Genomic DNA, 26,756 nt, shown 5'->3' with positions numbered 1-26,756 from the left:
TTTCCTCTGAAGATAGGTGTGCAATTCTGTTTTCTTATGATTTGGCATTGCAATCTAAAACATTGTTAGCCTTCTTCTGCTTTTTTGCATTGTTTCACCCCTACTTAATGCAGTCCTAGTACAGAGATAAATACATAAAAAGATACAGGGTTTGGGCTAAATAGATAACTGGATGAGGTGGAGGTCTAAAAATTCTGTTCAAAAGTTACAATTCCTTTCTACAACCAAACCCACCTCTGTAGGAATTACAATAAATTATTTTATAAGCTAATGACTCATGACTGATAACATACACAGCCAAGTCTTTAGACAGCTCTTCTAGACTAAACATTTACCTTTTAACATACCTGTTGTACAAATCTATAGGCCAAAACCCGGTAATCATTTTTTACCTCTACCATTTTATAAGTCACAGAGAAGTTCATAAAGTTTAGACAGAATAACATCAAACATTCTGCTTGAAAAGAATACCAGTGTACTGAAAGATGTCCGGTGCTTCCCAGAACATATAAAAAAGTAGTCTATACAATTTATATTCACCATTTTATTTCTTTTACACCCTGCAGCTCTGTCCTGCATTTTTCTCTCCCATTGGAGCTGAACACTGTTATGGGCAACCAGACTCCTCAAGAGTGAAGAAGAGGCACAATACCCACCATAGTCTAGGATTATGGCAGCACTAGAGGCCAAGGGTGGTCAGATGCTGGAATCCAGAGAGTCTGTGCAGTTCTTTTACATCTAAGCATGATCACCCCCAGGATCACCAGGAAAAGTAGTCCAACCTAAGTTTCAAGGAGACCCATGGTTTGGGGATTATCTTGCCTCTTTTGTCTGGGACCCCTGAAAACCTGAGAACTAACAGCAAAAGCTGTATAGGACTAAATTAAGATGTTTAAAATAAGAGAACCATTTCCTAAACAAAAACTGTCCTTAACAAATACATACACATTTATACAAAACATTTGATAATTTTGACTTTTTTCCTAGGTATCTAGACAAAAACAAAAATTTAGCCACCTTTATTTTTAAAACTTCAACAAATAGACTGGGCCAAAGTATTAAGGTGATTAAGGCATATACCTTTACCAGGAAAACCTACCCCCTCAAGAAGTAGAATAAATATATCATGAATGATGCAATATGCACACTCCATCAGTAGCTCAGACATAAACAAAACCTTCCTGACTGTAGCAAGAGCTATGCTAAAAGGAATTTGACTTCAACAAAGACTTACAATGATCCCAGCTGTCCAGGGGTTCAGAAGAATGAGGGCACACACCAGAAATGTGCAGGCCAGAACCACACTAATGGACAAGAGGAGCCAATGACGAAGGCTTATATATTGTTCCCAAAAGAGAAATGGATACCCGTTTGGATAACTGGGAATCCCAAGGCTAGTGTAATTATTACAGATTGCTCTCACTTTCTCTATAGCTTCCACAAAATCAGAGGTATCACGCAGTCCATTGAGGTAGAAAGGAAATTGAGCATATTCAATAGGCTCAGCTTCTGGGACTAAGGAAAGAAGAAAAAAAGATAAATATTTTATGCATACACACAGAGAGAATGATAAATACAGAGGGAAAAAGATGAGTGTGATTGTTTAGATTTCCTGTGTTAGCATAGGTCTGTGTACTAATTTACATTTAAATATGTCTTTGGATATACCAGTGAAATACAACACATACAGTTCACTGAATAATAAAAAGGTATAGGGTATGTCAGATTTCATTCATGCATGCCTCCACTGGATTGTTCTATCATGGTGCATATTTGAAAGTTACAAAGAAACCCCAAAGAACACTCTAAAGAGAAAATAGCAGCGGTATTCTAAAACCACTAATCTTTTGTGGCTGGAAAGTCTTTCTTGTCCCAGAACAGAAAAAATCCTTTAGGGTTGGCCTTTTGTCACACAGTACGTTTTTGCACACTGTAGGGATTTTCAGAGAAGATGCTGTTTGTCCACTACAGTAAAAGCAAAGAGAAACTAACATATTTTCTGTGGATTTATTTATGTGAATTAGTCCATGAAAGCTTACGCCATAATGCATTTTAGCCTTTTCGATTCTACAAGATACTTTGTCATTGTTGTAAACTAATCACCTCTCCACCCACATTTTGAATATCTGCTGTTAACCTGGAACAAAGATATAGCTTATCATATTATAACAGTACCTATATTGTTTACAAACTGTCAAGGCATCAAGTACCTCCATTTAAATTATTTTAGATATGAAGCCAAACCACTAAGATGGAAAGGATTTTAAAATATCCATTCAACTAAATCTGTTATGTTTCATAATTTGCTATCAGCAAATATTAAGTCCTGAGTGACAACCACACAAATATTTGGAGATTAAAATGTGTTTAATATTTGGACTAAGGGGGATTACAAAATCTCAAGTACCTTTGTACTACTCTGATATAAGGGTAATACTTCTGAAATCCTTGTGTTGCTGACAGCACTATAATCCCAACAATTTACAATGAAGCAGTGAATAGGGCCAGGATTTGTAATCAGTTAAATATTTTGAATGCTAAAGCTAGCCAGTACATTTGTTACATTTTCTCTGGCTATTGGAAATGAGCTTGAGAGCATGTTCCAGTCAGTCAAAGAAAGATTAAATACTTCAAGTGGTTTATTCAGGAAATACATAATTTTTATCCTTTAATGACATGGCATATCCACATTTTTCATGCTCTTTTTGAAAGCAATGCTAAGTCCACCATACAACCCATTCTTTCCCCCACTAAAGGAAGCTTTTTATAACTAGCTTTGGAGCACACTAGCTGTGTGTTCCAGACTCTGCAGGGTCATTCCCTTGACTTGCTAAACATGATTTGCACTATTATAATCTCAACTATAAATTTTCATTAAGACAAGATTTGGCTGAATGCCCAAGAGCTTTAGGATTGAGATAGAAGGAAGCACAATTTCCTTGTTATCCAGTTGTATTGCCATAAATACCACTCCTCTTCTTCCTTCACGCCTGCCACCCAATAACTAGCCAGCAGCCCACCCAATAAATCAAGTGTCAAAGCAAGATTAAAGTGGTATTGCTATTTAGAATGCAACAGAGAGAGTTGAGGAAAGAATGCAAGGAAAAAGGATACAGAACTCTTATACGTGTTCTCATTCGCATCTAAACAGTTCACAGGCACAACACAGGTATTAGGGAATGACCTAATTTTCCAGAAATTCTTTGCTTGCTGACAGATTCAGAATACACATGGCATAATTCCCAATGATAAAAACTCTGCATTTGCAAAGGCAGGACATCATGGAAACAAAAGACTTCCCTAACCCATAAAATGAGCATGCCACATTGATGAAATGCTGAGTGCAAGGCTTAAACCTTGATATAAACTATTAAGAAATTTATTTTTCAAAATGATGAACTGCTACCAAGGTGCAGCATTCTCCTACTACATTACACCACCACATCTGTCTCCTGAGTTTTTACAAAGTTACACAATATATATTATTTTGTTTATAGTCAGAGTCCTGGAAAGTGTCAGTGGACTTGAGAGTTGCTAGGCCTTGAAGGAAAAGCGGAGACATTTATATAAATAGCAAGATATTACAATAAAATATTCCTTACTGGTTACTGGCATATAGTCTGCTTTATCATGGACCCATTCTGGACGGTGGGGCCGGATGTTGGCTTGAGAGGCAGCATATGCCACAGGATCGTTGCTAACCCAGGCTGTTAGGTAAATGTAGAAAGCCTTTGGGTTAATGATTCCATCTCCATCCACCAAGCGCTGTTTAGCCAACTGCAAAATGCAAAGTCTTTCAGAATGGATGCAGTTTTAACCACTCTGGCTCAAATCTTTAACACAAAAAATCTGAGGCACACATTGTATGAGAGTACACAGAACATATGTTTGTGAGAAACAATGTATTTTACAGGGAGACCACAAGCACATTATTCACAGCATGGGAGATAATATTTTTGAATCCAGATTTTTCAAACTGCTTGGAATGGTGTAAAATGCTTTGCGTGCAATTCGTCAGAAACATTAAATCAAAAGAAGGTTCCAGATGAATACTGAGCCAATTAAGCTTAAATTCTAAAACACAGTCTGCAGCCAAGAGGGGCAAATGACCAAACTGCCGAGAAACATATTTAAAGGTGGTTTTGAGGAAAGGGGGAAAAAAGAATCTGGCAAGAGTCCTACAGACGTCTGTGTGCAGTTAACCTCTGTTGTTAACACTGAAGGAAATGCCACCCAGTAAATGGAGGAGAGCTATAAAAATAAAACAACATCTGTATAAATTTTGCTAACGCTTGCCTCCTATGACCTACATATTTAGAAGATACCCAGCATCAAAAACCAGATGAATGTACCCTGAATGTTCTCTTCATGGAGGACACATGGGCAAATGAATTGGGTGGCTTTGAATCAGATAGTCTTAAAATTCTAGAGCAAAACCTGTTTTATTAAACAACAAAACGGGTGATACCCAGAAGGTGCTGGAAAGGGGAAAATAGCAGCTCTGTTTTGGTTATTGTTCATTCTGCCCCAACCTTCATTTTTAAGACTTTCTAATTATTTGAAAGAACAGTGGCAACAATCTTAAGGGAAAAAAAAAAAAAGCTGGAATCTGGAATCAAGTAAGCCATAGGGTATGCAACAACTGTATGTCTTCAAATTGTTTCTAGAATTGCAGAATGAAACTCATGGGCCCTGGGGTTGACATAGCACAATTTTATCCCTCCTAGGCAGAGGAAATTATACCAGGAGCCACAGGCTTAGATGGGTGGTGACTAAATTTGAAAAAAATATACATACATATATACACACACACACACACGCATACATACATACATAAAATATTTGTTACGTTGTGTATTTGCTATTTTAAGTTTTAAGAATCATTTGGAACTCTTGAATTTCATTTCATCTTCCCTTTCTGCTTCTTTCTCCTGCTGAATTTCTTGATGAAGGCTATCACACTGATAACATAAATACACAAATTGCCCACTTTTAAAACCTCAAATGTTCATCATCATCATCATCAAATTTATGACAAGAAAGATTGGACTTTATCCTGTGCAGTAAAATTAATAGATAGCGTCCTATACTGACAAAATTCTGCTTGTCACTATCTGCTGGAACTCAGAGGAGAAAGGGACCATGAGAGATGTTCTATTATGGTATACAGGAAGACTGACAGGAGAAGGGTATACCTTGGATAATCTGGGCCCAGCCTTCCAAGGTTGAAAATTACAACTCCTGCTGAGAAAGCAAACAGAGGAAACACCTTTCTTTTGGGTTTGAAATAAAATGTCTCCATGGAATCATTCCCATAATTAACTGGGAAGCTATATTCTGAACTAATTGGAATTTCTGAACAGTTTTCCAAAGGAAAACGCACATAAAATGTATACCAGTAATCTACCTTAGAAGTTACTCCTGTACGAAATGCTCTAGCCAGTAAATCAGCCTGAGCTGCCAACAAGCAGTTCTGGCTGTGGCTACTATCCGGAGTCCCGCAATAAATCTCCCACAGCAGCTGTACTCTGATTCTTGGAGAATGTGACTCATCCTCAACAAAAGTAGTACACCTTTTGGTTGGGTTCCTGAATTTAAAAGATCTGTTTGGGCTAGACTGAGTTTTCATTTTATTTTCCCACACAAGACCACCATTGTTTCCAAATATCTACTTAGAACTTTCACAGCTTTACATGACTCTGTTGTAAAGGAGAAAGAGATCTGTATCCTCAGCATACTGATAATACTTAATCTGAGAACTTTACACAATAACACCCAATGTTTTCATGAATATTATTAAAAACACATGAGTCTAAACCATACTCTGCAAAACTCTAGAAGCCAAGTCCTGTAAGACAGAGAAGCACTTTTTGGATTTTTCCCAGCAGCTAGGAGCAAAGTCACCATAACACAGAAGCTATGGCTCTTGGCCTAATGAAGGCCTCAGAAAAGGATACCACAGCACCAAAGATAAGTGTAGAGAAATATTAGAATCATATTCTGATTCCTGTTGAGTGATGAACAGGCTAGGAGACATGCTGTTGCTGATAACCAGAAGTCCCTAGAGTTCCACAGCTACAATCTATTTTCCAAGAAAATATATTCTGAAACCTGTGCAGTCATTATTCATGTTGAGAGGACTCCCGTGTGTGTTTTTTCAGAGATTTCAAATTTGCTTTCCTTCAAGAAGGCAATAACAAATAGCACAAATGCTATTAACTCATCACCAAACCAGCTAGCTTAAGGTAGCTGGATACAGTTAGGCAGAGGATAGAATAGGGTTTTGTATGGTGCAAGGAAGAAAACTAGGGAGAAGGCAATGCGGTTCATGACCAATATAATATAAGATCCATGAGAGACAATAGTAATCATCATTGCTCCACTGTGGTTCCTCGGAGATTGCCCAGAGCTACAGCTGAACACAACCAATCCCAAAGGTCAAGACACAAGCATACAAGTAATCAGTCAGATATTTTCAACAATTCTGAGCACATTCTCAGCTGAAATCAGCTGAAATCAATTGGAACTCATTCTAGCAACTGCTAGCTGTCAGCACTTGCATATCTATATTGATTACAGCAACCAATTTATCCTGAGCTTATTTCCACCATTGTTCAACTCATTACTTGTTTTAAGTGCCTTAAATTACCAAGCAGATACTGTATTTTTCCGGCTATAAGACGATACTTTTTTTCTAAAATCCTTACACTAAAAATTGAAGGGCGTCTTATGCAAGGAAGTAAGCCGAGGAGAGAACCATGCGGTTGCAAAACTGCCCATACTTTGTCTCTGCAAACAGGCTTCCTCCTATTGCTAGCCTCCAATCACGAGTGAAATAGCTTGACTCTGCAAACAGGCTTCCTCAAATCATGAGTGAAACTGCCCATACTGTCTCTGCAAACAGACTTCCTCCAATCACAAGCCTTATGTAACTGACGTCAGCTGATGCTGAACAAACCAATTGGAGGAAGTCTGTTTGGAGAGACAAGCTATTGGCAGTTTCACTTGTGACTGAATGTAATCAGTTAAGCAAAAGAGCCTGGAAACAGAGCTGCAGAGAGACGGTTTGGACCTCCTCCCACCGAGTGTATCAGGTAAATGTTACCTAATTACTAAATAAAAATGTGTTCTGCACTATCTTTAAAATATTGATTTCTTAATTTTGGGTTGGAAAAGTGGGGGTCGTCTTGTACATGGGGGCGTCTTATTGATGGAAAAATACGGTATGTGGATTTTGTCATAAAAGAGGGGCAGCTCAGAACTATTGTCCCCAAGTTCATTAAAGTTTTAACAGTAAATGAATTAACAAATACAGTTATAATCCGCATCACTCCATTTAAAACCACAGACATAACAACTACATTTTTGAACGTACCTGGCTCATATTAATGGGTTTATCTCGGATGTTTGAAATTGTCTGAACTAGAAGTTTGTAAGCCAAAACAGCATCTTCAGATCCATTTTTGTAACTGTTAAGTGTGATCTTCCCAGATTTCCAGTCTTTGTCAAAAGCCTCCTGAAGACCTGTTGAAAGGCAACACTCCCCCAAGTTAATAAATCATCATCTACCCAGCTCATAAATTAAGAGAGAGAGAAAACTAACAAAGCTCTCTTTTCAACTAATAAAAAAGAGGTTTCAGGACTCCAAGCTTTTCAGCTCGAGTAAGTGCTGACAAGATTTGTGAGACATTGCCATCACTTTCCTAGTGTTCTTTTTGACTCTTAATTCTGTCTCTTCCAGCCTCTCCCCATAGTCCTGGAACAAGAAGTGTCTGGCTGGAGAACTGTCACCTGCCTCCCAAGCAGATGTTTGGGAGGGAGCCCTAAACTTGAGACACTGGCCTCCCAGAAGTGCAGGGCTTGCATAGCTTGCCTTTCCCATCTTCCAACTTGTCTGTGGAAAACTGCCAGGCTAGAGTTCCAGACAGACCTCCTGCTGCCTCAAAACTGGCCCAATTCTCCCACACCCACTTAGCTAAACTTCTCCACACGTGAAAACATTGACATCATAACACTACTGTGTGTGTGGCTGAACACATGGCTTGTATATAACAAGACAAGATTTGCAGGCACTTCATGCGTGCAAGACTTGCTCTGGCACTCAAGCTTACTTGAGCTACGCAGTGCTTCAGATTTGATCTCCAAAAGGCACTTCAGAGCATATGGGAATGCAAACATAGCATTTGCTTGCAACCCCTTAAAACAGCCAGATGCTTTAATGTGTGGCAAACAGGTGTTATGTTCATGTACCTATCTGCTCCAAAACATTTTTTGAAGATCAGATCTGAAAGACTGCCCAGCCTTAATGCTTACACATAGAGGGAGAGAATATATACAAAACATATAAGTTTGGTAAAATGTTTTTTAAAACATAAAAACTTCATGTTCTGTGACAGAAATCAGGTAAGCAGAGCAGGGTTATTATTATATGTATGCTGTGCTAATAAGGAAATGAGAACACACACGGTAAAGAGGCTGGCTTGAAATCTACAGTGGAAAAAATAAGCAGCAGGTAATTTCCAAACAAACACTTGGGGGAAAATTAATTGCTTCATTCAAATACAATCTGGGGGGATTGAGCCAAAAACCAGTAATAACCAAGTCAGAAATGGGGCTATTATCTAAATAAAGCTTTATCCACTCATAACCCTAAAAGGAATTACACAATGGGGAGGAGACACACAGGATTTTGTTGTTTCAGCTACCACTAGGTGCTGAAACCATGGGTTATATGACAACATGACCAGAAATTCCACCGCAAAGCCAGAGGAAAAAGAAACTCACACTGCACCGCTCAGACTTCAAACAGCCACCCAGCTCCTGCTAGAGCACAGCATGAGTGAACACGATTTTGTCAATTTGTTCCATCTGTTCAACTTGTGGAGCTAATACAAGTTGTGGGATGTGCTGCCAGCACGTGTAAAGATCACAGCCAGCACCTATTCACTCTCAACTGTTCTTTTCCTCTTTGCCACCCCTTCCAAGGGAGAGGCTGGGCAAAAATACCTCACAGAGCAAATTTGGATCAGATTTAGAATAGGAAGCCACAGCCCAGCACAAGGAGGCTGTGTGAGAACAGATGAACGAACCGCATGTCTAAAGCAGAGAAGGGAAGGGGGGGATGCACCAACCCACCTCACAGCTGTGCTGGGAGGCTGTAATCAAAACCATCATTACAGATCCGACAGGTTAGCTACAGCTATAAAGAGGTAAGAGTCTTGGAAGAAAGAACATGGCCATAAGCTCTGGATGCTCATTCTTGTTTGCAAGCCCTTTTCTCTGTTTCCTTTAGAGTTTTCCCCATGTAGGTAGTTGTAATAAAGCTCCCTACTTGACATTCAGAATAAAAACACTGAGTGGGTGCAAACCTGCCAGACATAGCACATACAACCTGGCCAGAGAAAAAGAGAAAAACAGCTACCGGCCCTAGTTATTTGAAATAAATTTACAAAGCTTCAAAGCCCCTGATGAAAAAATACTGGTTCTTAGAGAATGACTGGAGTAAGGTAAAGTGAGAAAAACATGAGAAATAAAAATCCTTCTTTATATATTGTTTTTTTTTAAAAAAGAAGTTAATGCAAATACATTAAACAATTGTAATACGAGTTTATCTGATTAGCATCTACATATTCATCTAGCATTCCCTGAACTCATGCAAGAACAAGATATAAATCTAACTAAGCAAAGAAACAACTGGTTAACTTGCATGAAATTAACCTATGCGTATGCCAAGTAGTCTCAAAAGAATATACAGGTAGTCTGCATTTAGCAAGCACAATTGGGACCAGCAACTCCGTTGTTAAGTGAAGCAGTAGCTAAATGAAACTGCAACTGTGCTTATGAACTTACTTCAGCTTTCCTGTGCTTTACAGACTTGCAAAGGTCATAAATATGAGGAATGGTTCTAAAGTTACTTTTTCATCATGGTTATAACTGCAAAGTCACCAAACAAGGCAGTCACTAAATGACCACTACCTGTATAATTTGTAACAATCTCAAGACTTTCAAAGGGATTCCACAGGAAAAAAGCATCTATCACTGGTATAATGCATTAAAAACAAGAATTGCATTTGCAAATAACGTATGTTATTGCTGTTTTGTTTTACCTTGCAGCCAGTCTCTAAAATAGTGCAACCACATTTTAGGAAGCTGCTTGTTTTCTTCCAATAAAACATAGGTCACATTGCTGAAACTTCTGTGAAGTTCATAAAGTAAATGTTGGATGTTGGGATAATCTGCTTTCTGGGTAACAATGTACATATGGTAGAATGAGAAGTATTTGAACTGGGCTGCAATGAACTCATATTCTCGTGTTTCCCGTGGCACAATGTCTGTGAGATCCAATCCATCTCTCACACAGGTAGTTCCATAAAGACTGAGGCCAAGTAAGCCCACAAAAAGGAAAATGACCACAATCTGGAAAAAAAAAAAAGACAGAAAAAAGCTTGCATAAGTAAAGGGATTGTAACATTAAAAAAAAAATCAGGTGCTACAAAAGCTATAAAAGGATGGATATGGAACCATTTATTTAACTTCATAACCGATGGCTTCTATAAGGACTGTGTGGTTTCTCATCTTCCATAAATCATTTTCAGCAGGGCCAATATACTCAGGGACTGGGTTGACAAAATTGTACCAAGCATACCACGGTTTGTTTAGTGTTGGCTTAGCATGTTGTATGCATCTAGCCATGGTAGATTATAAATCATGCATTAACACAATATGTGAACCCAGCCAATAATGGGTTATTTAACAAACCATAGTTAGAAAAATGGTTCAACATGATGTATCGACTCAGCCAATGTTTAGCATAGCTCTCCCAACCTGGTGCCACCCACATGTGTTGACCTTCAACTCCCCTTACTCTAAACGAAAGAAAATGTTCAATTAAAGTCTCTGTGCACTTTTAAGTAGCCTAATGGTGGCCATGTCATTTGCAAAATGACTCAAGTCAGGGTAAGGTTGGGCAACATCGGGGACAACTGCTTCATTGCAGAATTTACATGCCAAAATCACTATATATACAGTACCATATCCATACCAGAGGCATCAGCAGGAGAATTTTTTTTAAAAGCCAGGTTGACAGGTGCAATTGCACAGTCAAAGCCCCATCTCCTTTTTACATGCACTGTGTGTGCAACCTATATAAAAAGGGGACAGGGCTTCAATAACATGATCATGGCCTCCACTTTGACTTTTTTGATTCCCTGCCCTTAGATGCTCATGCTCCCTACAGTTGTTCATTTTCAAGCCAGAGCCAGGAATCTTAACACTTTGCCAGTATGTTTGGACAGGAGAAATTGTAATAACAATAATAATGCAAAGGCTTGAGAAACAACCAGCCAGAAAGGAAAAGCATCCTAGGGGTCTAGGACAGTGTTTTTCAACCTCAGCAACTTCAAGATGTGTGGACTTCAACTCCCAGAATTCCCCAGCCAGCCATTGGTTAAGAAACACTGGTCTAGAACCACAAATGATAAAGCCTTGTTTCTGATCTCCACATGGGATTGTATTTGAAGCAGAAGGAAGAGAGCTTATTTAAGAGCTATTTCCAGAGATAATCTGATGCCATTTTTTTAACTGACATCTGTATATGGAGGTAGAATCCAGCCTGAACTTTAGATACTTAGAATATCTCTGGATTTTCAAGGATGGTCAATATATTTTAACTGTGACCCCCAAAGGACAGGGTAAACCAACCAACCAACATTACCTTTGCTTTTGGTTTTAACAGGAGTGGCGCATACTGCTTTTCAGCAAAAGAGGAGAGTGTCCATTTAGTACAGGGAGGCTCAAGGCAATGCAGTGTAGTTTCGGAGAACTGGGAAAGGAGATCCCTGGTTGAACTTGTGCTTTCTGGGCTCTGGCAGCTGAGGTTATCTTGTGGCACGGTGACTGGTTGTACCGATATTTCTGAACGAGGTTCTGCTGTGGTATAATAAACCTGAGTGTGTGGGTCGTATTCAGTCCGCAGCTGGACTGTAGACTGCATTGTGATTTGAGTTTCGTGTGCAAAACTGGGGCCGCTGTAGGGTGGTGGAGGGCTGTAGCGTAAGTTATCACCGGCCTCTGCATAGGCTTGAGGTTCAATTTGAATGACTCTGCTGACACAGGGGCTGAAAGGAAAATGGGGAAAGTAGATATATGCACCGTGGTTGTAACCAGAATTGTTCTCTGACATATTATTTGTAACATTTAATAAAGTGTTTATATACGAAGTATGCCTACATACATGGAGTTTTACACTATGCAAGAAACATAGTCCAGTCTTAGAGTGTGTTTCTGAAAATATTACTGATTTAGCAAAATCACCACTGTTCTATTTTGAAGCAACACAAAATGATTAAAGAATAGAGATGTCAATACATTGGTTAGTATCCAATTATACCAGTTCGCCAGCAGAACAAAACATACTAAACCTCTCAAAGCCAAAACACATTACAGTTTAGTGATGTGTGAAGTGTATTTTGTGGCTGCTTTTAGAACTTCCCTAATGGCACTGATATTACCATAAGAAAGCTGGTCAACCAAACTCTTCCAACCATATAGCAATTCATGGGCACCAGGGGTACAATAATGCTCAGTTTTCTGCTCCAGACATTACAGCTCTGGCTTTCCATGCAGTTGGAATATAAGAAGCTTGAAAGAGACCGTGTGATTCTACCTTAGAACTGTAGGAATAATTATGTCTGGCTACAGTAGTCAGTGGTAAAACGTCCATTTAAAATGATGTAATCTTTGTAATATTCCTTCCATCTCACCTTGTAAAACAGCAGAATATATCCAGCCTCCGATCTTCCCGGCGGTACAGATCCATACTCAAAATAGCAGGAAAAATTAACAGAACCATGGCAAAGTTAAATACTACAACCACAGCAGCCTGTATAGCCAAAAAGAGAAAGAAGAACATCAGCAATACGAAGGCTACATTTAGGGGAGAGAGAGAGAGAGAAAGAGAGAAAGTTTAATTTTAATTAAATTGGCTTATAAGACCAATTTAAGAAGGAAGTTGTATTTTACTATTCCTACTTCATCGCTGGAAGCCAGGTAACAATTAGGTTTCCATAATATAAATGTAGATATAGTTTCAGTAATGAAATCTGAAGAATTAGATATTGTTCTAATAAGCATCCTTGTCTATGTTACCAGGTCTCAAATCCATTTTTCATGGGAGAAACTAGGACAAATAAAGACCAAACTTACGAAAGAATGAGAAAAGCTCTGATGTGATTTGCATATTAATTTAACTTTAGTATTTTGTTTGTTTCTTTGTTTGTTGAGAGAGAGAGAAAGAGGGGGAGGGAGGGAGACTTGCTCCAAGTCAAGACACACAACTCTATAATGTAACCAGTGAAGTGGCCTTTGGTGGAAACAGTGCTTATAAGACCAATTAGCCACTACTTAGTGTTTCAGAAGAGTGGTCCACTCATTTAAACAGCCCATGATTTATATCACCCAACATACAAAGATATGTGAGTTCAGAGTCAGGACTTCAGAATCTTCTTTTGAACCTTACTAGAAAGAACTGTCAGAGAAACAAATGTCTAGTTTAGCCAGAGAGATATTGATAGAGGCTTGTTTTTTTTGGATTTAAAAATATGATAGAAAATGTTTGCAAACTTTAGTTAGGACCTTCACCAACCCATCCAGTGTGGTCTTTGTATTTCACCACACTCTTTCCCTGAAGTTCTCTAACAGTTTTATAGAGACCTTCCACTATAATTTTCATCTCCCCAGACTGATAGTTTTTTAGCTACTTTTAGCAAAATAAGGGAGTTCTAAATTAAATTCAAGGAAAGCATTATGTCAGAGCATACTTTGTACAGTATCCAAACAACAATTAATGAAGATTCACTAGTTATGAATATCAATTCAACTTCAAACCAAGATATATTGTAGAATATTTATTTATTTATTTATTTAAATTTGTATGCCGCCCCTCTCCCTCATACATCCTTGGATGTTCTGAAAGTACACTCGTAACTCAATCGCTATTCAATATGTACACTTTTCCCAACAGAATACCTACATTAATTGGAACTTACCAACTATTCAAGGTTTGTATTGTATTTGTATTGTATTTTAATTAATATTTTTTGTTTTTACTGTAAACTGCCCAGACTCATTTCCTAGTGAGATGGGCGGTGACCAAATTTGAAATATATATATATATATATAAATAAATAAACAAAACAAAACAAAACAAAGAAAAGACAGACTCACTTAGAATGATATGCACAATAGGTAGAAAAAAAGATGGTTCTTTTCATTTATTTGTTATATTTATGTGTTTATAGAGTTTCTAGGAAGTCTCCTGTTCCAGCATTGACCAGACTAGACATGTTTGATTTTAGGAAAGGGATTGCATTGTTTGCCTCCAGTTCATTTACTGGTGTCTAATAACAACATATTGGCTAAGACTGTATTTCAGTATCCCACACTACCCCTAATTTATGCTACCTTCACCAATCTCATTAAGTCATAATTTGCTTAAACACAGCTTATTATATAAACCACATTTACAATACATTTACAAATCACTAAGCTATAAAGCATGACTTACAAAGATTTAGAATAGCCAGTTTCAATCAACACTCAAAGCCACAAGTACAAACACATTCCTGTAAGAATAAGGTCCCCAGAATTTATCTGGGATGCTGCAGGAAAATAAAATGGTAGCTTATACCAGACTGAAACATTACCAGAACTGACTCTCATAAAAGGGTATCCATGGGCCCTCAAAGAAATTGCTCCATTACCCCCAGGATATGCTTAAATTACCCCCATGGGTAATTACCACCAGTTTACGAACCACTATTGGTTCAGTTGGCTGAAAACTACTGCACCCTTGTGCTACTGGGGATAGCAACCTTTGTTCAAGTCACGCATCAGTAGGAAGGTAAATCTGAAAGTCTCATACTTTTCCCTTTGGAGTTCAACAGAACTAGTGGGAAGCTATTTTTCTTAATCCTAAAGTGTGCAAAGCTCCTGGAATCATTGCTCACAAATAAAGAAAGGCTCAGTGTACTTGACAGCTTTACTATGCACAGAATATTCATCCCTTCTTGGCTTTAGGAAAGCTGTGAAGACCCACCTGTTCCATCTTGCAGAGGTGTGTTATGATTAAAGGTGGGGTTCACAAGCACATGACTTTTGTATTTCCTAATTTTATATTTTCTTGAATTTTTATTTTTGCACATATTGGGTCTTTGGGGATGTTTTTATTCATTTATTTATCATATTTATATGATTGTCCATCTCACATAGTGTGACTCTGGGCGGCATACAAACAACTATAAAAAACAATTTTAAAAACATTCAAAAAGTTAAAAAAAAATTATTATAAAAGGCTAAGAGAGAGCATCATATTATAAACAATGGAGCCACCTAATCAAATTACCATTTTCATGTTGTTGTTGTTGTTGTTTTTGAAATTGTTAGCTGCCTAGAGCCTTCAGGAATGGGCAGCATCCAAGTATAGGAAATAAATAAGAAATAAATATTTAGAACATTTTATATATAAGTTCTGCATTGAGACACCAGCTATAAATCAAGTTAATTAAGCATTTCTTCGGTAATCTTCTGCTTTACAGTATAGTGGCTGCAGCCCCATGTATTTACTGAAATAAAATAATGAAGACCTGAGCTGAAGTTATTGAGAGAGAAAGTAAAGCGAGGTGTCCTGACCATGTATTGCAGTATACCATTCCTTACAGACCACCCAAGGTAAGTGGGTGTATTGTTTGGTACAGATATGACAGATGAAGAGACCCAACATCCAGCTTTGCATCTTATTGCTAACCACATGCATCTTCTTCCTCATGGCATTCCAATGTTATATTTTCCTCCTCTCTCACCCTGCCCAGCATTTGCAACCAAAATTAAAGGTGGGAGTAAGATGATAAATGAGTCTTAACAGCTGGCACTGTTCCTCCCACTATGTACATGTACTTAACAGGGCACTGTGCACCATTAAGCAAGTGAAGATGATATATTTTTGTTTCTCACAAAGGCTCTCACTATAGGAAACAGACCATACCATAGTTTTTGCAAGTAGTTATAAGGGAAGAAACAGGATAGTGTAAATCAATGGTTCTTAATTGGTGGTATCCATATCACAGGTAGAATTTAAGAACAATCAAGCTGGAACACAGGGTAAGTCTTTGAAACTTTAATTCTTTAAGACTTACCATAAGTGATAAAGGTAGTGATAAAATACCTGTGAAAATAAAAACTTTGAACAGGAATTGAGCCTTATGTAAGCCAAACCTGTGAGAGGAAAAATGCAGGTAGCCTAAAACTTATTTTGATATAGATATATGTTGCTTAATCACATTTAATAATAAAAGCAAGGGCTAGCTTGGAGATGACCTGTGGGGCACTGACAAGAAATAATCCTTGCAAAACCAGAGCAAACTGTTAAATAAGCAGACTTGTTGATGGGAATAGATGTGAAAGGGACGAAGGGAACGGGAAAGTGTGGTGAAATTAGCTCTGGGGACATTATGACAATCCTAAGAGTCATGATTGTGGTTTGCGGTTTTAAAGGATAAAAAGGATTGCAATTTGGGGGTCTCCACCCACACGGGTTAGGCTGTCCAAGTGACGGCCTGCTCCTGTCTGTCCACATTGCAATGTGTATCTAAGTAAGTACCTTGTATGTTATTGATTGCACTTTACTTTCTTGCTGAACTAACTTTTAATAAAGCTCTTAAGAAGAACTTAGAGCTTTGAGGTGATTTGTTTTATGGTGTATCTGCCTCCCGTGTTTAACGTGGTTTTTTTCCCTGACAGTTTTGGTGCATTGGCCGGGAAGGGACAAGCTGAACATTTGCTCTCAGCTGCTCCTTCCAGGTATTACCCACACCATTGCTTCAAAGTTCTAAGGTAAGAAGGTACTCTTTTTCTAAGGTAAGAAGTCCCACTGGGGATTTTTGGTTTCTTTGGAATTTCTGATATGTACTTTACTATGTAAGAAGTATTCCGGCTGTGGAATTGCTGCGCTCGAGAATGAAACAGTCCAGGTATTTCTGTGGCTGGGAACTTGTCGAGTCGGCGTTGAGGAGCCTGATCAGCTCCAAAGAAGTTGAGTTGTCAGGGTCGTGCCCTGAGGTTTCTTTTAACTATCCTTTCGTTTCAGTGATCTATTTTATGGCTTCCAGAGTTACTTTCAATCAGAGGTGTTAGAAATCGATGGTCTGGTTTCCTATGATTTGGGAGCAAAACCACGCAAAAACTGTACTTGAAGGCCTTAATTTAGGATATAGTTAAAAAAAAAAAAAACCTAATCCCACTAAACTAACCTCCTGCATAAAGAAATAGAAACCTGGATTCCAGCTACCTTCCATCATCTTGTACACTGGACCCCCTGCAAAAAATGTAAAGCCATTGACCATGAAAAGATTGCCCTTGTTTTCATTACTATGCCATGGCCAATTAATATCCATCATCAGGGAGTTCCCATATTCATATACAGATAAACGAAGTATTCCTATTCACGCATTACATTCTATATGCAATGGAACCTGGGTATGGGGAGACATATTCTTGAGTCACTTGTCTTGAGGTTCTGTAATGGGATGGAGTCACTTGTGTTGAGGTTCTGTAATGGGATGGAGGGGGGGAATGGTAGAGTATCAACCATGTACTAGGAGGTCCTACTTCTATAGGATCAGGACTGACATGGGTAAAAGGTCAGCCCTGATCTTATAGAAGTAGGGCTTCCTAGTACTTGACTGATACTCTACCATTCCTCCCATCCCATTGCAGAACATAGTTTTATATTTTCTGTACCTCTCCAATACATCCACATTACAAAATGCAAGAGCATATAAATGTTGCTTATGTCACTTCCCCTTGTTTGCAAATCAAACACATTACTTTCAGGATAAAGTAAAAAGAACCTTATTCCCCTCCTTTTCCTTTTTAGCAGCTGTTTTTGCCCATGGCCAAACAGTGTTTTATAAATAGCGAAGTGCAGAATATCAGCATGACTTTGTCTGGATTCATTTAAGGAGTATTATATAGCTCCAAAGGTATTCAATCTAACAAGGTGTTAATAGTTTCAAAAAGGAAGGACTTCACTTATGGGTGCTTGGGACCAGGGGTGTCCGCTGGGAAGCAAGGTGGTGGCTGCAACTATATGATTGAAGCTGTGGCTCTTTTAATGTGTGTTGCATGCATACCACCATGGATGTCCCTGCTTGGGGCAACATGACAAATAAATATGAACAAAATAAAGATATAACTACAGAGAGAATTAATCTGAAGGTCTGACTTACACACTGGTGGCATCTGTTTACTGTATAACAAAATCATATCCAGTGAAAGTTTCAAAATGATCTCTCATTCCATTCGCTAGTTGTTTGAACTAAGCTAAATCAATACTCTGGTGGTATAGAGACTGTACCATCTTACCTGAAACAAAAGCAGTTTGTTCTCTCTCTCTCTCTCTCTCTCTCACACACACACACAGATGTTGAGTTTTCACCCTATCAGGAAGTCATTTATTCCTTTCTCAGCAGTTGGATTATTTTACTGATATTGAGCTTCAAAAACCAATAAGGCTTTGATTGTTATCTCTTAGTGTCTCAAGGAAAGTGAAAGAAGATAGAAAAAGGTCAAAGCAACTTTCTGTTTAAGCCCATCTGATATAGAACTTCTATATAGAGAAACAGCAATAAACATTACTGAAAAGAAAAGTAATGGTGTTGTTATACTGCTATGCTTTCTTAACTTGGCTGTGGAGGGTTTCCGGGACAGACAGGAATTCTTCATAAAATAAATCTTCGTCTTTAAATGAGCAAAGGCAGGGTGAAGAGCTGTAGAAAATTCCACATTTTCAAACAGACCACCCAAAAGCAACTTCCATTGCCTGTTGATTCTGAATGCCACAGTGAAATGCACCATCTGAATTTGACCACACCTGGTAAAGTACGAAGTAAAATAAATACCAAATGTGGACAAGAAAATAAATACCAACTGCTGACAAGAAAGGATTTGGTTTTGCTATCCTTTCCTTTCCTCTTCGTTCTTTTCATGGCAACATACTCAATCATTATAAGTCAACTTGCATATAATTTCACCTGCAATATGTAATATAATTAGGATTACATGGTTTGTATCACAGCATGTAAGGATAATATTCACATTTACTGCTTTACTTGGGTTTTGGAACGCATAGCTCTTACATAAAAATGCTTTTGAAAACTAAAAGTTTAAAATGTGACCTAACACTAGACAAATCTGGATGGTGCATGAAAACATGGCATCATATTCCCCTAATTCAGAGGAAGTGGTTAGATGATTTAAAAGAAAATCTCCTAACTTAGAAATTACGTGATGAGGAGAATCAGCACACACAGAAAAAATAAGAATTAAAATGAGAAGACTATAGAAGCCAATATCAACAGATCAGAGGGGCATCTGAAGACTTGGTCCATAAAACAATAGTTAGAACAATGAATGGAAATTGATTTTAACTAGCACTATAACTTTCAGGGGAAAGACTGATTAAGATTGGTGTTACCATTTCAAATAAAATTATGGTTAAGTGTCCTTTTTACTTGAGGTGTAAGGGCTGAATTTTTCTCTTTCAGGGACTGAGAAGAAGGAAAATCACCAAAACTGCTATTACTCATAGTAGTCCAGTCAGTTTCTGAGAACAGGGTTGCTGATACTTATCTAGATATGGGATGTTCATTTTCAATTCAGAATATCATCTCAATGAGTGAAAGTAGAGGGACTGAATTTTGAGAATTTCTTATTTCATTCAAACTCCTTTGCATATTACCAATGTCTTTAGACAGTTCGTGACATGATAGAGACAGTAGTAGAATGTATGCTATTTTATTTATTTTTGGTCAATTAGTATGAGTCTGCCTATTCCAATTTTGTATTATGTGCAAGCCAAACTTTTATGTCTTGTTCAACAAGCCATAGCTAAAAATCCTGGCTAAGCATTATGCATTTAATTTAAATTTAACTTAATCTAAATTTAATTTAATTTAATTTGACCTATTAAATCATAGAAATGGGTCTCAAAGGTCTTTAGTCAGATCTTTTGCCAATCCAGGAAATCCACTGCTGTTACATTTCCAATAGCTTCCTAACTAGCCTGTGTATATGGAAAAATGTATTTCCTTCTGAGGCAGTCTGTTCCACCGTTGGACAGCTTGAATAAGCAGGAAGTCATTTCAAAGCTAGGTCAAAGTCCTGTTTCCTTAATTTCAAACCTATTGGTTTGTATCCTACCCACTAGACCAATAGAGAAGAAATGTGCTTCATTATGCGTAAGCTCCATAATTTTCTACCCTTTCCAATATCTGAGTGGGAATCTTTGACATAAACAGAAAGATTGAAAAATACGTACACATATATGTCATGTCTTTAATATATAAATAATGATATTCAATTCATTTTTTAACTGTAAAATATTGCTAAGCTTGCAGGGTGGAAGGCTGGAGGTTCTAAAACTCCTCTCCCAGAAACCCTCTGGGTCTTCACACACTGTTCCCTGTCCTGAGTTGGGGTATTAGCTCAGCATTTGCTATTGCCACCACTTATCTTTCCAGGGGTGCCTCATCTGATGCACATCCCTAATCCTGCCATGTGAGAGAAATAGGACTCTCACACCCTGTGCTGCTCTTCTGGTGATTAAAAGCTCAAAATACAAAAAAATAACTTCTACCATGCCACCTCCTGGCCATGTAGTATAAAGGCATGGTGACTAGAGGATTTAGCTCTTCTTTCCATCCCTTGGGAGACATAGCAATCTCACAGCATAAACAAAATAAAACTTTATTTTAAAAAAAGAAAATACAAAATGTAAAAAAAAAAAACAACCTCTTTTTAATTTCAAATTTTAAAATGCATACATTCAATGTGGAAGGAACTGGTCGCACACTGGCTTACCAATCAGTTAAAGCAGAAGAAGAAAAAGAAGGAAGAAGAGGATTCAAAAGAAAACACAATACTTTCGATAGACCACTGATGGTAGTCTGCTACAAATGCAACGTTCTCTGCCAAAATCTCTGAGAAGATATTAGTGAGTTTTCAAATTATTATTAGAGATCACAAGAAATTCTAAAGAGAAATGCTATCTTTATGAACACAGCCTGATATTTGATTGAGAACTGAGATTAAACATTCCACTTTACAACTGGTACAGAGACATAGTGAACCTGAGATTTAGCACAACTCAGCACACAGAAATAAAAAATTTTGCACAAATTCCTGGCTATATGTTTTAGCTATTTCTACAAAATCAAAAGACTACTGAAACAATTATTCCTCTGCTTCTATTAACTGAACTTCTCCAGCTTCTTGGAGATTCCAATATATTAATCAGAGGATGCTGGGGAGAAAGAAACACCACTTTCTATCAGCCTATCTCTATGGAATTCTGCCATCAAGGTCTATGCTTTGTTTTAATAAAACCAAACCTCTTTGATAAACAGAGGAAAAAAGAATCAGATTAATTTCAACATGAGACTGTATATGACACACAAAAACCTCTCACTTATAGAGATGTGGATTGCACATCTGAATCTGGCATGCAGGCCTCATTCACAACAGTAAGACGTTTAGAGAACTTATCAAAATGCAGTGTCTTTTTGCCCCACTTTGCCTGGTGTTTGCATTACAAAGATAATTCTACAAGTTCCAGTTTCATTCTATCAACCGAACGCTACTTTCCTCTTTTACCCCAGCACATAATTCCAAATATTGTGGCTAGGAACTTGCAGCCACAAGGCCGCCACATACCTCATAGGCTCATCTTTAAAATCCACCTTTCATCTAAGAAAAGTATATTTCTCCTCTTCTAAGGAAATAAATGTACCTGCTATGGAGTATGCGCTAGTTTCAGAGCTTTTAAGACACATTTCGAAAAGGTTGCTAATGTTCTCACTTTCAGCTCACAATTTCTACTGTGTCTATCAGGTTTTTAAAGAAATAGTAAATCTTCTATATTTTAAAACATAAATTCAAAAATTACATATAGGAGACAATTTCTCCTAGGCAGTTTCAGTTAAACCACACTCATGAAAAGAAGCACTTCTAGAATTAAACATGGTCTATAATAGTTTTCCCCAAACTGATGCCCTCTGGAAACTTGGGCTACAGTCGTTATTGTCCCCAGTCAGACTGGGGGAAATTGCTCTAACCTATATTCCTCTGATATGAATGTCAGTGCAGAACATGTTGTCAACATGATATCAGTTCACTCCCTGCAGAATCATTCCCTAACTGGGAATTTCTGCGCTGTTCATCCAATCCAAACACTATGCCCTCAGCCAGCTTTCCTCCACCAGTTCCGCTCAGTTGTGTTGAACCTGAAGGACTTCATCTCTGGACTGTATTGAGAAGTAATAAATTAAATGTCGTGACCTGGCTTTATGAACTTACTTGGAGTGAAAATGCCCGTAGAGCTGGAATGGGAATTAAGGCGGCCATGAAGAATGCAGTAACATTGCTAATAGATGTAAGGGCCACACTTGCACCTGTGCGTTTCAGACATTCCCCTGTTCTATCCTGAAACATATATATATTTGTAGAATCAATGAGTAATTAAACAGCACATAATCTACACAATTACAATATGATAGAGAAATAGATAGTGGGTGGGTGGGTGGGTGGGTGGGTGGGTGGATGGATAGATATTTAACAGAATTTGTATGCTGCCCTAATAAAAGACTCTGGGTGGCTCAAAGCAAATAAAAACAAATGCAATAAAAATAACCGTAACAACATCACACATTAAGACCAAAACTAGACATTTAATAAGCAGCACCATCCTAGTATAGTACTCTATGTCCCACAAGCTTGGCAGAAGAGAACCAACCATCTTTAATGGTTAACAGAGGGGCCATTTTGGGCTTTTTTTAGGGAGGGGAGGAAGCTGTTCCAAAAGCCTAGGTTGGGCACCAAAAAGGCTTGTTTTAGGACCCCTGGATATCTAGACTGTATTTTTTCAAAGAGCCAGGCACAATTAATATTAGACAATGACACTTTGAAGGGTAACAAAAAATACCTTTGCACCTGATTCTACTGTACAAAATCTTACTATGAATAACTTTCTCCTTAATTTCTAAAGAAGACTATAGAAGAATTAGCCTGATTTCAGAATGGAAACAGAATAATTGCTCTCAAAAAACTTTTGGGGGAATGATTTGAGGTTTCAATTCAATTTATCCAAATAACTTCTTTGAACAATAAAATCTACTTTCGTAAATAATCAAGAATTGACCACAAATATAATCCATAATCAGCATTTCATTCCTCTAAAATAACATATTAATCATAATCTTTCCAGATTCTACTGGAGGGTTATAATCAAATTAATATGTATTATGATCTTTGACGGTAATGCCCATTTAGTTGTTTTTGTCAAAAAAAAATGAGAAAATTGGGAAAACCATTCCACAATCTTTGGTAATTTATACTGCTGTTAGTTTACTGTGCATAGTTCTAAGACTGATAAACTGGGGCAACATAAGAAATCAGCTCAATTTATGTTGTCAGCTGAAAAACTAAAGTGCATGGCTAGTGAACTTGCTGAATGCTTAACATAACATAAGAAATATTTGAATTTACCTCAAATGGAATTCTCTTATTCTGCCCAGTTTCACTGAATGCATGTGCCAAAAGGAAGACATCATCTACCCCAACTCCTAGAGCAAGAAAGGGTAAAACCTGCATAAAAAGGAGACAGTAAGCAAAATCTGTTTTTAAGATGTTTTATACCCAACCAGAGAACAAGGGAATGAAGTATGATAAGGAAGTCCAGCCTTACCCTTCAGTTTAGACATAAACAGAAATCTTGAGGCATTTTAGTTAGGAAGAAGGCACAATTCTTTATGCACACAATAATTAACACCATTGACTGTTTCTCCTCAGGCAGTGATCCCCATCATATTGTCATGTCCAATACAGGGTAACAGGTCTTCATGTGGATTCATGAGAACCCAAGTCTATCTTTACAGTCAGCCAAATGAGCCAGTTGCTTTGGGCAACTAATACTGAAGGATATGTACCACAGGATCTCTTTTTCCCTCACTTCAGTCTGCTGTCTTCAGGTGAAATGGAGAATACCATTTCCCTGACAGTGATGACAAAAGATGAAATTTCAAGGATGTTGATTTCCACATGGAACAGGAAAGGGCATAAAGCTTCTTCATGTTAGTCAACAGGATATCTTGGGTCAATGTTGTGAAATCTACTTTATAAGCTAGATTACAGGGGTTGAAGCTGAGAGATGGTACTGATGATGCTTTAGCATTAGACTGAGATTGAGAAAAGTCCTCAGGCTTGCACACCACCCCCATAGCCCTAAACCATAAGCAGAAGGACCTTATATCTAATCATACATGTTCTATCAATAACATGTAACAAGAATAAATAAACTAGCCGGTCCTACCCTTAGGGAGAGTGAGAAGGTTGCTTGACACAGCTGATTTTGGATCATAAATTGTTGAATAATAATAATAATAATAATAATAATAATAATTTAATAATAATTATTATTATTACTACTACTACTACTATCATTATTTCCTCAGGTGAGGTGAAAAACTTTTTGCCAATTGTGTCATAGTATGCACTTTCACAGCACTTGCGTTTGCACATCCTGCCTTTGGAAACAGAGCTTATTCAAGGACAATTTGAATTTCTTGGCTGACTGGAGATTTCAGTGCAGGTCTCCAACATCCAGCCTTTCCCTCTTTACTTTGCAGTTAACAACCAGTTCCTTTCAAAAATTTCAGTGCAAATTATAAACCCTTTTTGTCCCTCTTTTACTCTGCTGGATATCGACCCATGCCGTGCCAAACCTGCAGTTCTGTTGTGTGTGTGAAATGTAAATATATATTCCATAGAACCATATGCCATATTTAGAGGTCTTCTGGGACTTAAATAACCTCAGATATGTTGGTCTTAAGTAAACATATTAATTCAAACTTCTGAGGTTGTTTTCTACAGCCCATCCTGCTCCCTCCATGCATACACCACCCTCAATATGAGACATTCCAGTGCATCACCTTGCAAACTGTTTGTTTAATACCTGAGTTGTGGCAGCGTTAAAGGAAATCCCAATCAAGGAACACAGTCCCAATCCTGCAGCTACTGAGAGGGCAACCAACAAGACTCCTGCCAGCCCCACAGCGCCCTGGGATTTAGCACAGTCCCACCTCAGCATGGTTAAGCAGGCGTAGGCAAGCTGTAAGCAGAACAAAAGAGCATTTTTTTCCCCAAACCAGGCCTGACATTAGAGAAAGCCAGTTTAATGTTTCCTTTTCCTGACCAAAACTTTCAACAACAAAATACACTTTTAATGGAACGCAGCAGTGAGATAGAGCAATGGCTTTGCTTGTCTAATCCTGTCATTAGGTTTGAATCCCACCTCCACACATCATAAGCAGACATCTTTTCAGTTCTGTTACCATTTAAGAGGAAACCACAAAGAACAACCCTGTGGCCCCATCCCAAGCTGGGTATGTGCTCACGCTAATGAACCACAGATCTTCTTTGGATATGAGACGTGAGCAAGTGGCATAAAAATGCAGTTTTTAAGGCTGTTAAAAACATTGTAAGGATGATTTGTATGACAACTTAGCATAAAAAAATCATGTAGTGGTACATCATGAATTACAGGTTTCTCCAGCCTGGTCCCTTCCAGATCTGGATGGCCTCAGCTTGAAGAAGACTGAAGAAGCATAAGATTAATATTATATCCAATTTACCATTAATAGATAGCCGCTAGCAACTCTGATGACGCTGACATCAGAAAATGACTTTAGGATGTCCTCCAGAGTCGTTGTCGTAAAGGAAAGCACCTTCTGAGTAGAATTTTGCGCAAGACTTTGATGAGCAACCTGTGAAAAGAAGACTGGAGCTGTAATTGCAAAAAGGAAGTCACTGTGATACACTTCTGCAAAGGATTTATATTTGGCACTAACTCTGTATTTCTTGTCCTCCCTGTATCCGTTGCCCTCTCTCTTCTCATTCGCGCACAGGCATTCTCATCTACAAACACTGCAGATGCATCCTTGACCCTTTGTTACATAATTGCCATACTTGATCAGAGCCACAGCAGGCTGCTACAGATCAAATAAGAATGTACACCTTGAAGGAGAGGAAAATGGCAATTTATTTAAAATAGTGAAACTGAAGAAGGCTCACGGTTCACTCTGCCCCTCCTGCCCCGTTTTCTGCATTCCGTCCAGAAGTCTACAACTCATTTGTTGTTATACCCAATCTAAAAACAACAAATTCTTAAGAGTAGTCCTCTCTTTTTTCATTGGCTGGACACTTCAAAGAGGTCACAAGCAGCTCAGCAGAGGTCAATGCCTGGGAAACAAAGGCCAGATAATGTCACATGACCTCACCAAGGGGACTGCAGCTGTGAACAGATTCTACGGCGGGCTAATGTTTTCCAGACACCTTTGCTGGAAAAAAAGAATCACCCTGACCAAATGCTTACTTTTTCTCTTTAAGCTATGGCAGCTCGCAGTCAATCAGCAGCGCAAGAGTACGAATTTTAAAAGCCATGCATTCTAACATATACGAACTTCTCTTTAATTTTACCAACAGAAGAGCCAGCGATGCTTCACTCAACTTCTTATTGTGGGTGGCAGTTTTAATGTTTTTTTTTTTTCTAAAAAAAAGTTCTTAATCAGCCAGTCCTAAGCATGTTCTTCCAGATATGTTGGATTTCAACTTTCCTCTTTTCTAGCCAGCCTACTGTTGGGCATATTGGC

The 26,756-nt window shown here is 38.1% G+C and overlaps 1 protein-coding gene and 1 long non-coding RNA gene across 2 annotated transcripts in view; one reads left to right on the top strand and one right to left on the bottom strand.

Annotated features, from left to right (window-relative positions):
• PTCH1 (patched 1) overlaps positions 1-26,756 on the bottom strand; it is a 92,176-nt gene that overhangs the window by 19,716 nt on the left and 45,704 nt on the right. The window contains exons 9-18 of the mRNA XM_088129946.1: positions 25,740-25,871; positions 25,061-25,216; positions 23,596-23,694; positions 22,408-22,533; positions 12,762-12,880; positions 11,714-12,116; positions 10,107-10,416; positions 7,376-7,524; positions 3,603-3,777; positions 1,235-1,515 (exon numbers count right to left, since the gene is read on the bottom strand). Coding sequence (XP_087986072.1) covers positions 1,235-1,515; positions 3,603-3,777; positions 7,376-7,524; positions 10,107-10,416; positions 11,714-12,116; positions 12,762-12,880; positions 22,408-22,533; positions 23,596-23,694; positions 25,061-25,216; positions 25,740-25,871 — 1,950 coding nt within the window. The remainder of the gene's footprint in view (positions 1-1,234; positions 1,516-3,602; positions 3,778-7,375; positions 7,525-10,106; positions 10,417-11,713; positions 12,117-12,761; positions 12,881-22,407; positions 22,534-23,595; positions 23,695-25,060; positions 25,217-25,739; positions 25,872-26,756) is intronic.
• Positions 12,862-17,558, top strand: LOC148213808 (uncharacterized). Its single transcript, XR_015793728.1, has 3 exons — positions 12,862-14,057; positions 15,594-15,726; positions 16,795-17,558. It is a non-coding gene; the product is annotated as an uncharacterized LOC148213808 (long non-coding RNA).

The sequence above is a fragment of the Python bivittatus genome, unplaced genomic scaffold (genome assembly GCF_059951505.1).
Source record: "Python bivittatus isolate LINGU-HERP-01145 unplaced genomic scaffold, Pbiv_v1 ctg000850_np1212, whole genome shotgun sequence".
Classification (NCBI taxonomy): domain Eukaryota; kingdom Metazoa; phylum Chordata; class Lepidosauria; order Squamata; family Pythonidae; genus Python; species Python bivittatus.
The sequence above is the reverse complement of the archived record's forward strand: the minus strand, read 5'-3'. Positions and strand labels throughout refer to the sequence as shown.